This window comes from Scophthalmus maximus, chromosome 5, assembly GCF_022379125.1.
Source record: "Scophthalmus maximus strain ysfricsl-2021 chromosome 5, ASM2237912v1, whole genome shotgun sequence".
Taxonomy (NCBI): Eukaryota; Metazoa; Chordata; class Actinopteri; order Pleuronectiformes; family Scophthalmidae; genus Scophthalmus; species Scophthalmus maximus.
This window is the reverse complement of record NC_061519.1, coordinates 909,761-925,000: the sequence shown is the minus strand read 5'-3', so window position 1 is coordinate 925,000 and position 15,240 is coordinate 909,761. Positions and strand designations below refer to the sequence as shown.

Here is a 15,240-nt window from a genome sequence, read left to right as displayed (position 1 = left end):
CCCGCATTAACTCTCACATTCTAAAAGGAAAAAATCTAAGTGTGTTTTTTCATCATTTTTCATATCCTATGCTATTGCTGCTAACGCTACTACTACTAATCTTACATCATCTTTACCACAACCATGGTAACAGCTTATTTAAATTGTCATTTGAATCAGTATATCAGCCAATATGTAACAATACAAATTCACAAATTGATGTAATTTAAAAACTACATAGATGACCAAAAAGCACTGATGTGAAAGTCTGTGGCTCTCTATGTCAAGGGGAAATCATGTCATTCAAAAGAAAGTAGGTGTTTCATTTACAGTATGTGAGGGTGCTGTGTGACAAAAAGTCCATTCAACTTTTGCATTTAAAAGTTCAATGTCATGTGGGAAAATCCCGAAATAATGGCCTAATTAAAATTGAAAACTACATCAACAAATCTTCTTGAGTGTACTCCTAAACACAACACCATGTCGAAATAATGCTAAGATAAACATTTGACTGCAATTTTCAAACAGGCAGACAATGTGTAATTCAAATTCTGCATTGGTCTTTAATTATAGCTTGATTGATGTAAACGATTGACAATATCCTGAAATTTTATATAATGAAATATTATGTATTTTTACATTGTCAAGAGAATGATCTAAAATGATGAGTGTGAAAATGATGAATCATCCATTCTAAACAGAAGTAAATATTATGTTTAAGATATTTAATTTCATACATCATATGTTCAATGTTTAATTTGATTGAATAATTTAAATATAATATTGGCAAAATGTGTGTATTGTGAAAATGCATAGTTTGGCTAATCCCGAGCTCAGGGCTCTGCATACAAACCCTTTATTCTACTTTTGAAATGGGACTGTGTTAAAGCTCCTGCTGGCTCTCCCTCACTCTCTCTTAGTCTCTATTTTATTTTGTCTCCATCAGAGCATTGCCTTCACACACCTCCTCACACTGAAATGTTTTCACCTGTCAAATATCCTGCCCAGCACACATTTTTCTGAATAACCCACTCAATACTCAATACCCTAACCCATAAAATTAACATCAGCTGATATATTTTGACCATAATTTAAAAAGAATCAGTATCTGTAATAATCAATCAATCTACTTCTACTCCAGCATCTGCTGCTGCTACTGTTACAACTGCAGTGGGTCTGTGGGAGCCTTTCACAGACAGAAAAGAAGTGCATTTCTGATTCTATTTTATCTGCACAGCGCCAATTCACAACATACATTGTCTCAAGGCACTTCACATAGTGGTTGAGACCTCACAATATTACATAGAAACCCCAACAGTTCCCACAATGAGCAGCTCTGAGACTGTGGAGAGAAAAAACTCTTAACAGGAAGAAATCTCAAACAGAACCAGACTCAGTTGTGGAAGAAACATCTACATTTCTGATTATATTAATGTTTATTTTATATTAATGTTTATCATATATATTATATGTTTATTTTCTCAATTCAGGTTCGGTATGTTTTGTTTTATATGTGTTCTTTTCATTTATAGTTAATTAGGTTATGGTTGAACCTCAATTACATTTCTTTGTCATAAGGTTTGATAACAACAATCATTATTAATATATTGATATCAGAAATATATTACTCCCTAATATCAAAGTCTACATTGGTATCAGCCCCCAAAAATCCATAGTGGTAGCGCTCTAGTTTCTACACATAGTAGTCAATGTGGTAGTGAGCAGTTTTAGAATCATTTGAGGGAAAACCAATTTCATGAAAGGTTAAATAACACGCACCTTGTTCAAAGCCTCCACCACATTACTAATTGTGTAATTGAGGTGCTGTTCTGCTAAAAAAAACATGTATGTAAATACACAAATGTATCTTTTATTAATTACTTCCATATCCTCCCTGTATCAGACCCTGATGTCCTGGATACATGGTTCTCCTCAGCCCTGTTTCCCTTCGCCATGCTTGGCTGGCCACAACTGGTACTGCATTTCCTCCAACCACCCAGAGTATTTTCTCAACATCCCCATCCCATTTTGTGATAACACAAACCTCCCTTCCAACAGACCACTGACCTTCAGCGCTACTACCCCAACTCTATTCTGGAGACGGGTAGTGACCTCATCTTCTTCTGGGTTGCAAAGATGGTGATGCTTTGCACAGAGCTGACTGGACAGCTGCCCTTCAAGCAGGTTCTGAGTTAATGAGAAGGCCCCCCCCCCTCCAAAAAAACACCCCGGTATACTAACACCTTTTTTGAATGACAGTATCTGCCAATGCGTTGTTTTCCTCTCTCCTTTTCTGTTCATGCCCTCAGGTTCTGTTTCACCCTATGGTGAGAGATAAACATGGCAGGAAAATGAGTAAATCTCTAGGAAATGTCATCGACCCATTAGATGTTATACATGGAGTCTCTCTGGAGGTGGGTAGCAAATGGAGCCATGTTTCTGTTAACTTGATATGTCACACTGAGTGGACCCAGGAACCATTCACTCAAATGATGTCATGTAATATGAGTAAACTTCAACAAATTAATTAATCATTTAAGTGGAAACTTGATTTTATCTCATCTCCATCTATATATAATACATCAGTGAGGGTGCTGAAGTATATCTAGACTTTTTTTTTAAATATCACATTTCCTATATAGCTAATTTTGAATGGGAATAAAACATTTATTCCACCATAAGCAATGAAGAGAAACTGAAATCTGTGCTAGTGCAAGTATAGAGAAACATGTTCCCCCTGCTTTATGTTGTAAAGCAGTTGATATGCATGTATTTAAAAGGTGATATTTATATATCACCAGAAACTGTAAACATATTCATTAGTCTGCAGTCCCAACAAATCTTGACAATTTCAAAAGGGGGAATTCAAGCCACAAACAAAGTGAAATATTTCAGTCAAAAATGTTTTGGCATATTTAACTTTCAATTATTAAAGTGAGGTTACAATTTTACAAATTGGGCATTCAATTGCTTACAGGATCTAACTTATAAAGGCTATTTTATTTTAAGTGAGACGTTCTTTGCTTATAACCAGTCAGACTATTCATATTTGATGTTTGTGTGCATACAGTTGCAAATTCACCATTCTGATGAGCTATAGTTGCGGCCATGTTCTCGGGCGAGAACCAGATCAGAAATCGCAAAGTGCTGGTTGTACACTCTCCTCTGTTGTTGTCAGTGGCGATTGGCACCCAGTGTAACAGGCGCATTATCAGAACCTTCTGCTACGGAGTTTCCCTTTCCTCTGACAGTGGCAGATATTAAAATGTGGTGGAAAAGCATAGGAAGAGAGGTAGATGAAGTGATTATTTGTTTGATTGTAGTGAATATTTGTTTTTAAAACCAATATAGTGTTTGTTTTGAAAGGTTCAAAAAAAACAATGTGACAATACACATCTGCAAGCAGCGAACCAATGAATGAGCTCATTGTCCTCGTGTTGTCGGCCTCCGACTTACCTCAGTCTGATGGTGACACTGACATTCAAATAGGAGCCTGACACAGCAAGAGGCTCAACCCTCTCCTCCCTATCTGACCGACAAACAAAGACACGCTGTTGCACCACAGCTTAGTGAACAAGAGACCAAACAAAATGTTGGCAGGATGAATAACTAATTAACTTCAATTCAATTTTATATGTATAGCGCCAAATCGCAACATACATCGTTTCAAGGATATTTACATAGTGAGGTTGAGACCTCAAAATATAACAGAGAAACACAACAGACAAAGTCTAGGCCTATAGCTGCATAACTAAGAAATGGTTCAGTAAACACCTGAGCAGCTCTAACTATAATTTTTATCAAAGAGGAAGGTTTTAAGTCTAACTTGAAATGTAGAGAGGGTGTCTGCCTCCCTGTTCCATAGGAGAGGAGCCTGGTGGCTGAAGGCTTTGCCTCCCATTCTACTCTTACACACTCTGGAACCACAAGTAGTCCTGAGTTTACAGAGACAAGTGATCTATTGGGATAATATGGAACTATGAGCTCTGTAAGATATGTTGGAGCCTGATTATTAAGGCCTTTGTAGGTGAGCAGCAGGATTTTTAATTCTATTCAGAATTTTACAGGAAGCCAGTGCGGAGATGCTAACACTGGAGAAATCTGATCTCTTTTTCTAGTTCCTGCTGGAACTCGTGCTGCAGCATTTTGGATTAACAGGAGGCTTTCACAGATTTATGGTAATGAATTACAGTAGTCCAGTCTAGAAGTGAAAAATGCACTAGTTTTTCAGCATCCTTTTGAGATAGGATATTCCGAATGTTTTTGATATATAGAGTCGGCTTAGGTTTGCTTGTCAGCTGCAGGACATTCAACAGCTGAAAACTTACCTGCAAATTAAGTGAGTTAAGTGAACTTAGTTTATTTAGATGCTGGTTTCCTGCTTTTTTACCAGCTTAGCTGCCAGGCTTTTCATCAAACCTGACATTTTCTTCCTTCTAAAAAATGGAAATCTAGGAACAATACATTTAAGAATATCTGAATGATTGTGACGCTGGACTTCAGTAGAAACCAAAGGGCTTGGCTCTGAGCCAAGACTCTTCTTGAAGATGTTCCATACAGTATAGAACCTTAAATACATGAGTTCCATGCCTGATTCAGTTTCTAGTGACATAGCATAGTGAAGTGCTGAGCTGCTATAACAAAACAACAGTTATTCATTTTATTTTGCATGACTGGATTGCCACAAAAGATACATTTATGACCTCCATACTCAGAAGTAGGAATGAATGAAAAATTAAGAGCCCAAATGTCCTCTGGGATGTGAGAAGAGAAACGCTGCCTGAGAACTGATAAGGTCTTTCTGTTCTGCTGCACAGTGACAGTGCAGCTGATAGTAGTGAGTAGGAAATGACCCATTTGGACCGATGTCTATTGTGTTTCCTGCAAAAGACATTCTGCTGTGAAACTCTTTTCCCCTTATTTTTTATTTTTCTAGAGACTTGAGGAAAAAGTAATGGAAGGGAACCTGGACCCCAGGGAGCGACTGGTTGCCATGGAAGCACAGGTCAGCTCCCCTCTGTTCTTATGTGATTGTGCTTCTGGCTGACTCAGCACACTCATTGGTTTCTCTCTTATCTGTCCGCTATATCTGCTTCCCCACAGAGGAAAGACTTCCCCAAGGGGATTCCTCAGTGTGGGACGGACGCTCTGAGATTGGCGCTTTGCTCTCACAAGATACAGGGTGAGTGACTCTGTGGCAGTAAAAGAAGATGGAATTCAACTTTAACTAGAGTGAGAGAGAGAGATAAGTTGTGAGGGACTGTGAACAACTTTACAGGACTACTGATTGGTTCTATTGGCAGGAGGTGTAATCTGCATCTTACAAGTTGAGCTATATTCTTTCTTTTCTTTCTTTATTTTCATTTTGCACTCTGCAGCTCTATCGCTACACTGTACAAGAATTAGATTTTTTTGAACTTTCGCAAAGTGGAGATAATGTGTCCTCAAACTCTGATGTAATAGTAGACTAGGGATGGATATGAAACCTCAACACCTTTTGGTACCAACCAAAATGTATCACTTCTCCCCCTCTTTCTACCCACCTCTCCTCTCTCCCTCATCTCTCTCCTCTCACCCACTGGTCACAGCAGATATTTCTTCCTGTTAAAAGGGAGTTTGCTCATTATGGTAACTGTTGTGTTTCTCTGTAATATTGTGAGGTCTTCACCTCACTTTGCAAAGAGCCTTGAGACGATGTATGTTGTGATTTGGTGCTATTCCAATACAATTGAATTGAATTGAATATCTGTATATATCACACAGTACAGTAGAGTATTGAAAACTCTGAAGATCAACAGGGGCTGTGTTACTGTTGTCTCAAGCTCTGATAGGGCAATGAAATACAATCCAGGAAGTCCAGCTGGGGTAATAGATTATGTATTTTAATGTTCATCTGATGAAAAACACTGCACAACAGTTAAGGATACTCAGAGAGAGGACTACAAAGTAATTGCCAGGAATGTACGCCCGCGAGCTTACAGTATGATTGGCTCACGTTGTCACAGCAGATGACATTGAATTGTTGAGCTACGTTCAACACTTTTCAGACAATACAGCATTTCTTTGCTTGCTCCCTCATTAGCACCTCTGCAGCGATAGGGTGGCTAAGTTCAGATGAGATGGAGGGCTGTTTTCATGCAGGGCTGAAGTCATTACTGCCTTACACTTCTCTTTAAAGTTATTTTATTTACTTATTCTGTTTGAATACAACTCAAATCCAGTTCTAAATGTTTTACATTTCAACAGGGTTAGGGTTAAAAGGTTAGTTTGTGCCACTTTTAGTATTTAGACTTTCAACATAAACATCATCATTTAAAACTTTTGCTTCTTTTTGTTGGATGATGTGAGGGTTCTGTGTCGAATACTGTATCGAAAAAATACATATATATTGTTTTTGTATTAAGCCACAAACAAATGAACATACACACTGGCACTGATAACCCTATACCTGTTCCTCTAATGGGGCAAAACTATTCACCTTAAAAGACTATTTACCTTCGCACTGTGTGTTTGGCTTCTTCTTCATCAGGAGAAGACATCAGTCTGTCCGTCTCTCAGGTGCTGAGCTGCAGACACTTCTGCAATAAAATGTGGCAGACGCTCAGATTTACTCTGGGAGTGTTGGTTGACGATACAGCCCGTGTGACATCACCAGAGGAGGTACTACAAAGATCCCTGACAATCAACAGAGCTTGTTGGACTGTGCTTTTATTCTCACGTGTGTGTATGGTTGTACTGTTATTGGAAAAAGGCTGAGCTTGTCTTTACGTTAATAAGATATTAGATATTAATAAGCAGTTAAAAGATATTAGAAGAATATCAGACATTAGAACTTTCTCACCAGCACTAACAAAGACAGAAATCCCCGCTACCCTCTGCAGTAACTTGTGTGTGCGTCTGAGGGGAAGATCTGCTAAAAACAGAGCTGTTGCAGTGTGAAAGAGGCCAATTGCTGATTAAACGCGGGTCGCCCCGGGTTTAAAAAACCCAGGTCTACACGGTAATTTTGGTGTGAAAGAGGTATAAGCTACTGCTTTCACCTCCTGAGGGTTGGCTTAAATTAACTAAATGGGTTTTTTTGTCGCTGAAACATGTTCCACACAAGACCAACAATAGTATGTAGTGAAAACTGTTTCCTAAGGGCTCACACGAGCAATATTAAAGGTCTGGATTGTAAAACCCCTTGGTGAAGCATGAAACTACCAGTTGTTTTGTCCATGGGGCTTTTTGTCTGTAGTAACCACAGCACGGCATAAGATTTCATTAGGCCAGGTAGTTACAACAGTTTCCAGTGTCCAGCTTAAATATACTGTTGGCCAAATTAAAATTACATCTTGATTGTTTTTAATTGGCTTCTAATTAATACAGAAATGTTGAAAGAGACATTCGCCAAAGTTGCCTCACCTAATATATCCAAAGTTTAATGGACACGTTGTCGGGAAACAGCACCTTTAACCTTCACGCATCAACTCTGCAGTCATACACATGTCTTGAGGTGACTTGCGACATAAACCCTCACAATTCCATATGACAGGTATGTAGCAGAGGTAAAGAGGAAGCTAGCCTATTTCCTAGTTCACAGTTACAACCACTAAAATGTCTAAAGCTCACTTAATCAGCATTGATGAACAGCAGTTGGTTGCAGTAGCTGTGTTAGCCAGAGATGCTTGGCAAATAAAAAATAAAAAGTTTGTTTGTCAAGAAATGGTGTCGGTACAGCAACAAACGTGTTTTTACATTTCTGTTCTTAAAGAGTTAAAACAACACACAGTGTGTTAGTAGGTGTATTTTTGAACAGAGCCAGGCTAGCTGCTTCCCCCTGCTTCCTGTCTTTTTGCTAAGTTTGGCTAACTACTTCCTGCTAAATACTTAACACACAGACATGAGATCGGCCTCAAACTCAACCAGATTACCAGATTTCCACAATGTTTTTTCTTTTAAGAAAGCATAGAGTTAGCCAATTAGCATAGAGAACTTAGGTTCAGCACGTACTGTAACAACTCAGAAATAGGCATTACCTCTTTTTGCCTTATTTTGAATTATGAAAATATATTTTGTGTTGTGTGCTCCCATAATTCACCAGAAAAAGACATTAAATGACTTCAAGTGATCTGCTCATATTTTGAGGGGAAAAATGAAACTGAACCAGTGAAAGACAAATCAGGGTGTCGGATGATGAGTTGAGTAAGTGTAAATTTGTCTGATTTCTTTTACACCGGATACAAAGATGGAAGCCAAAGCTGGAGCCCTGCTTTTAAATCTAGAATCTGTAATGTAGCTTTAAACTAAAAGTGTTATGAAAGATGGATCAAATACACTTCACAAACGTTTCCTGTGTTTTAGTTTTTGTCTTTCCTAATTTTCAGACGACTCCTCTGAGCAGCATGGACCGGTGGATCTGCTCCAGACTCTACAGCACGGTGTTACAGTGTGAGCAGGCTTTTGAAGCCTATGAGCTACACACTGTCACATCTGCCCTTTACTCCTTTTGGGTCCACAGCCTGTGCGATGTCTACATGGTGAGGACCATTATGGGTAGCCATTGATGTCATCAAAAAGGACAGATTAGAAATGAGATACTTGGTTTTTTCCCTTTGTATTAGCAGATCAGAATTCATATAGACTAATCTCTGTCCAGACAATTGTGTTCGCTCCATCCATACTAAGACACGGCCATTTGCATACACTGGGCATGTACAAAGCACATTGTCTGCCGACGACGATGTGTTGCTGTTAATGACAGGAAATGTTAGCAGCACTTTCCATTCACCACTGGAAGTCGATTCGTCCCCAAGACCCAATCAAGAATCCAACGTAGATGTCTACATATATGTTTCCAAAAGTCACAGTTTCTGTCCGTTGTTATGTCCCGTCTAGAGGTGGCCGAGGCACAACATGAACACACATCCTCCCCAAGCACCAAGTAGCCACAAAGGACAGTTTTCAAATTGTTTAACTCAAAATTATTCCATAAATTTCTTTCCAACAATAGATAAGGTCAATAATAATAGGTCAATACTTTAGCTTCAGGATGGACAAAGGCCATTATAACATATGAATACTCCTTTCTCAAAACCAATCATTCATTTAAACTATCAGGATGAGAGTCAACCAAATGACAATAATTAAACGAAATAAGGAGAGAACTTGTTAAAAAAAATGGCAGTCCACCCCTACTAACTCTAGCAAACAACAAACCATGAATATGGCACAGGTACAATGAAGTTCAAATCCAAATGGTGTTGGCACATGAAGATGCTCATGTGAGACCGGGGGCCGACTGCGCCATCTTGGTTCTTCATATATCTCAGGCAGGGGCCAATCATCTGCAGGATCAGGTGTCGGCCTCCAATCAGCTCACTACAAACACTACAAAAAAACGCTTCAATTTACACAACCACTCAGAACACCGTCCACTAACACTCCGTGGAGTAGTGTGGACGCCAGACTTTTAAACGTTACAAAGATGATGTATTCAAATCTTAAATTAATTTGTGTTGATGCAGCCATGTTGAATTTACCTTATTTATTTATGGCTTTGTGGCTGATGTAAACAGATTAAAGCCTGACACTGCTGATCTCAGTGTGGATGTGTGTGTCCTGCAGGAATGTGTGAAGCCTGTGCTGGTGCAGCAGGATGACGCGAGTGCGAGGCAGGTGGCCAGCAGTGTCCTGTATCACTGTGTGTCTGTGTCTCTGGCCCTGCTCTCCCCCATCATGCCCTTCATCACTGAAGAGCTGTGGCAGAGACTCAGGCCCTTCAGACCTGGAGCTGCATCCCAGACCAGCCTGTGTTTACAGCCATACCCCTGCTCCTCTCAGCTGGTAGGACCACCAACCTCTCATTACATATTTTTATACATACTGTATGTTCTGCTACATATATATTTTTGCCCATATTTGAAATCTTTAACCTTTTATTGTTGCTGAGACCCATTTCTCAGTACTGAGTTCACTTTTTTCAAACACAGCAGCAGTTGATGCAGCAGACCAAACCTTGCATCAGTTTTGACTTTTTAGACTTTTATACATTGCACTGCCGCCATATGACTGGCCGATTGAATAAATGCAGGAATAAGCAGGTGTACAGGTGTTCCTAATAAAGTGCTTGGTGAGCATATACCTAGACCATAGACTTGCCTCCTTTGTAGGTAAATGAGATGATTTTACTCTACTAGTTTGCTCTTGTGTACACGATCATGCTCGTTTCCTTGTTTTTTGCTGATGTCGGGTTTTTTTAACTTCTCCATCCTCCCAGGCTCACTGGCATTTCCCTGAAGAGGAAGGGGCCTTTGTGTTGATCCAGGACGTGATCCGAATGGCCCGCTCACTACGAGCCCAGTGTGGCATGACAAAAGAAAAACCTACCAGTTAGTCATTTGAAGACAAATGTTAAAAAAATTACTCTGTGTGATCACTGATGAATGCTGAAAGACTGGCTGATATAAATCCTTTAATTTTGGGGGGGTAAAGGGAAAAAAAGTTCAGCTTTATTAGTAAAATAATAATAATAATAATAATAATACATTGGATTTATAGAGTGCTTTTCACAAAACTCAAAGCGCTGAAACTCAAAACGCTCAATAGATGCCTGGATTACTTAATTTATTTTCATGTTGCTTGTATGTTGTGTGTTTCAGTGTGGGCAGTGTGTTCACCCAGCCAGGTTCAGGTCCTCCTTCAATTTGAGTCCGCTGTTTTGACTTTAAGCCGCATCTCCTGCCTCCATATCTACTGTCCTAATGGAGCAGGCGACCTCCACTCCGCTCCTCCACCTGAAGGAAGCCTTATCGCTGTGGTGGACCACACATGTCAGCTGCACCTTCACATTCAGGTATGTATCAACTAGATGATGGTGGTGCTGGACCAGACCAAGCAAACGTTGGCTCACTTAGGATGATGTCACATTACTGAAGATGTGTTCTATGGAAACATTTCAAGTTTATTAGGTTGTTTTTCTACACTGTAGTGTCAAAGCTAATGATTTTTACTGACTAATGACAGTCTCGGAGCTAAGTAACCTTTATCGCCCCATATCACTGTCCAATGTAATATTTTACTATACACATTGTCATAAACCAATTTTGTAGTCTCCTCGGCTCTACCTGCCATCTCTACCCTAACAACTTCTGGCTAACTTCTGGCCAACCCTTTAGCCATTAACTTTACAAAATCAGAATCTACTTTACCTGCTCAGCATTAGTATACATGCCAAATAGCATGACTTGATGTCAGTTGCACCCTGTAGTACACCTGTGTGGAAGCACGAGCATTAGCTCCTCATGCCAAAAAAAGATGCCATATTTCTCATTCAAAACAGCAAATTTTCACTAAAAAATTTGGTCATATGGGTTTGCAACTATTTATTTGATCAAATTGAAAATGTATTTGACTATGTATGATGAGTGACCATACACAGAAACTGACTGTGAAATGGTTTTAATGTTGACTTTGCAATGTGCTTACTAACTTCAAAAACAAGATACAAACTGAAATGACATAACATGGAATGAAGCATTAACGTTGGTGCACATCAGTAGCTGGTGTGTTCCAATGTTCATTGTTTAATGTTTTCCATGTGTGGATGAGGATGTTGATGTCTAACGTGCAGTTTTATATTATTTTCTATATCAGAGTGGAGTGAACTTTGAGAAACAGGTCCTGCAGCTCTCCCAGCGCAAAGACAAGCTTAATCCAAAGCTGAAGGAAATCGTCTGCAAAATCCAATCTCCAAACTACCTGACCAAGGTTCCTGCTCATGTCAGACAGAAGATGGAATGTCAGGTGAGCATTTGGCAGTCTGGTGCAGGGAAGCTGCTATTGGTTATTTAATTGATAAACATTGGTCTCAACCAGTAGGGGAAAAAATCGAATTAAAGCTGCAAGCAGAGTTGAATGGGCCCTCGAACACGTGGCTGCTGACACGTGCGTTGTTGCTGCTGCTGTGAACTCTCTCAGCCATTAGAAACTATATGAGTGTGTGGCGTCGGCGGGTGTCATGTATTAAACATTTTTTTATTGCTTCCTGTGTCCACCACGTGGCGCTGAAGAGTACGTACCAAAACCAAATTATTTTGCTGTATATGAAGTGTAGAACAGACCATGAAAATATCATGTAAATGTTTAATACAACGAGGTCAGATGTGATAAAAGGGCTACTCTGTTCTGCGATTCATTCAAAGGGTTTTTCGCACTTATCAGAACGACACGCCTCACTATTGTAAAGTCAGAAAGTTCAGCATCTTAATACTGTTCCACACTACATTGTTGTCAAATATATTCTAGCTAGCATATGTAATGAGTGAAAATTTTCATGCGTTTGATATTTTCAACCCTTCCTTGTGTTCAGATGTCAGCCTTGCAGAAGGAACTGAAAACAATCGAGGACCAGCTGAAGATACTGCAGGAGAATCAAACAACAGAATAACTGTGCTGACGTCAGAGCTGAGGAACTTGATGATTTGTTTCCAATGTTGTCTGAGCTTGAGATCTCTACACTGCTTGAATGAATGAGACAAAATATCATTAATATATTGTACTTATAATAAACATGATCTCTCTGTCAAACTCTGAGCTGCAGTACTTCCACTGAACTGCTCCCAAATGCAAGTTCAACACTTCAACTCCAGACCTTTTATCTGCTCTGTCATGGACCATTGAGGGACGGGCATCATTTGGCGATGACCCGCCTGTCAGTCAGTTGACCTGTTACATCTGAGCCTCTTAAAATGGAGGGACTATGATTAAAAAACGGCTTTAATTAATTAATTAATTTAATAAGTTTAGTATGGAAAAATTATATAATAATATAGTATGGAATAATAAAATAAAATTACAATAAAATAGAAAATGCTTCAGCTGTGACACAGGAGGTAGAGCGGGTCATCCATTGACCAGAAAGTCGGTAGTTCTTTCACTGCTTTCTCCAGTCAGCCTGCCAAAGTGTCCTTGTGCAAGATACTTATACAAGAGACGTCATGTATTGATGTGATATGTGGTATATAGAAGCGCTGTACCTGTTTGTGAATAGGGAAATATAACTTGTACAGTAAAGCGCTTTGGGTGGTCTACACTGCTCAAACAAAATGAAGGGTATACTTAAACGTCACAGTATAACGCCCAGTGAGTTAAACTTCAGTGATATCAATCTGTCTATTTAGGAAGCACAAGTGATTGTGAATCAATTTCACCTGCTTTGGTTCAAAGGAAAGTGACAACAGATGCAATGGAGAGGACAAAGCCAAGACAACCCCCGAAAGGGGAGGGATTTGCATGTGGTGGCCACAGACATTTGCTCTCTCCTTCCTTCCTGACTGATGCTTCTCTAGTTTTGTGTTCTGCTAGTGTCCTTGCATGAGATGGTACATGCAGCCCAATCAGTTTGGACAGGTTTCCAACTCCTCCAGGATGGCACATCCATATGTGCGGTCGCAAGACAGCACAGTCTCATGAGCCTGGAGGAGATACCCGGAGACCGGCTGTTACAGCAGGAGAGCTGGACAGGACCATAGAAGGTCATCAACCCAGCAGCAGGACTGGTATCTGTAGGAGGGGCACTGCCAGAGCCCTACAACATGACCTCCAGCAGGCTACTGGTGTTCATGTTTCTGACCAAACTGTCAGAAACAGACTCCATGAGTGTGGCATGAGGACTCAACATCCTCTAGTGGGACCTGTGCACACAGCCCAGCACCATGCAGAACGATTGGCATTCATGAGAGAACACCAGAATTGGCAGGTCCGCCTTTGACGCTTAGATGACAGCAGGTTCACACTGAGCACGTGACAGAGGATAAATTCAATTCAATTCAATTTTATTTGTATAGTGCCATATCACAACATACATTGTCTCAAGGCACTTTACATAGTGAGGTCAATATTACAATATTACAGGGAAAACCCAACAAATCCCACAATGAGCAAAGCACTTGGCGACGGTGGAGAGAAAAAACTCCCTTTTAACAGGAAGAAATCTCTGACAGAACCAGACTCAGTTGTGGGCGGTCATCTGTCTCGACCGGTTGGGGTGAGGAGAGAGAGGAGAAGAGAGGAGAGGTGGGCAGAAAGAGGGTGGGAGGTGAGACAGTAGGAGAAGAGAGAAGAGAGAGAGAGGACAGTTGTACAACCGCCGCTGTAATCTCTACCAGACTGATCCTTATAATTAAAAAATACAATTATGTTGTTGTCATTATTAGTGATGATATTAATATTAATATTAATAATAGCAATAATAATAATGACGGGTTTGGGTCCTGCAGCTCTGGGGTCAGAGATACACTAGGAGAGATAGAAAACACAAACAGGGTTAGTGACATGTACTGTAAACATATCGGGGGATGGGGGGGTAGTATAACAGTTGCTTTAATTTCTACCAGACTGATACTTATAATTAGTGAAAACTGATACTTATAAATACAATGATGTTATTAATAATAATGATAGTAATAATAATAATTAAAGCTGCAAGCAGCGATGATCGGGCCCTCGCACTCTCGCCGTCGGGGACGCGCCGGCAGCCGCTCTCCACGCGTCCGCCGAGTCTCGCGACGGCCGGTCGGCACGCCCGGATTTCTCTTCCCCGTGTCCTCACTTTGAAAATGCCGTCTTCCCGGCGGGTTCAGTTCGTGGCAACGACAGACTTCGGCCTGCAGATACGTTCGCTGGTGATATTTCGTACGCGCGGGTGGCTTGGTTTTTTGTATTGTAAGGAGCGCTATGGAGCTGCTTTGCAACGGCCGAACTCAAAACTCGTATCCGATCGAACCTGTCCATGTTTGTAATGCGTGTGCTGTGTTTCGTGCCGGTAGAAGCATCCCCAACACAGTGAAAAAACACCTCACGTTTCGTGGCGAATCGCGCTCCGCTGCGCCCGCATCTTTCGTCGTAGACTATAAAACCCGATAGGTCGTTTGATCGGGAAGATCTCATCTACGCGTCGCCCAAGTTTGAGGTGGATTCGATTAACGGCCAAGGAGGAGGTGGTAAAAGTACGACACCTTTGATTTTCCATGTTTAGACATATAAAATCCAAAATGGCTGACTTCCGGTTGGGCGGAGCTAATGGCTCCCAGAGGCTTTTTTGTAGGTCAGAGGATGATACACTAGCCGACCGAATTTCGTTCATCTACGTCAAATTTAAAGGCGGGGGCCATGACTTTGAAATGTTGTAGGGGGCGCTATGGAGCCATTTTGACACAATTGGACAAAAGACACATATTGGACATATTGACTTGCCACTCTGAACATGCCTGCCAAGTTTCG

General features: G+C 40.5%; 1 protein-coding gene across 2 annotated transcripts in view; it reads left to right on the top strand.

Moving 5' to 3' along the window:
- vars2 (valyl-tRNA synthetase 2, mitochondrial) overlaps nucleotides 1–12,546 on the top strand; it is a 23,217-nt gene extending 10,671 nt beyond the window's left edge. For both annotated transcript variants that reach the window (XM_035633196.2, XM_035633197.2), the window contains exons 19-30: nucleotides 1,883–1,953; nucleotides 2,038–2,163; nucleotides 2,289–2,393; nucleotides 4,916–4,984; nucleotides 5,083–5,161; nucleotides 6,509–6,639; nucleotides 8,346–8,498; nucleotides 9,586–9,804; nucleotides 10,238–10,349; nucleotides 10,620–10,813; nucleotides 11,614–11,763; nucleotides 12,329–12,546. In XM_035633196.2, the coding sequence (XP_035489089.2) occupies nucleotides 1,883–1,953; nucleotides 2,038–2,163; nucleotides 2,289–2,393; nucleotides 4,916–4,984; nucleotides 5,083–5,161; nucleotides 6,509–6,639; nucleotides 8,346–8,498; nucleotides 9,586–9,804; nucleotides 10,238–10,349; nucleotides 10,620–10,813; nucleotides 11,614–11,763; nucleotides 12,329–12,406 (1,487 nt within the window). In that variant the 3' untranslated portion in view covers nucleotides 12,407–12,546. The remainder of the gene's footprint in view (nucleotides 1–1,882; nucleotides 1,954–2,037; nucleotides 2,164–2,288; nucleotides 2,394–4,915; nucleotides 4,985–5,082; nucleotides 5,162–6,508; nucleotides 6,640–8,345; nucleotides 8,499–9,585; nucleotides 9,805–10,237; nucleotides 10,350–10,619; nucleotides 10,814–11,613; nucleotides 11,764–12,328) is intronic.
- The last annotated feature ends 2,694 nt before the right edge of the window (nucleotides 12,547–15,240 follow it).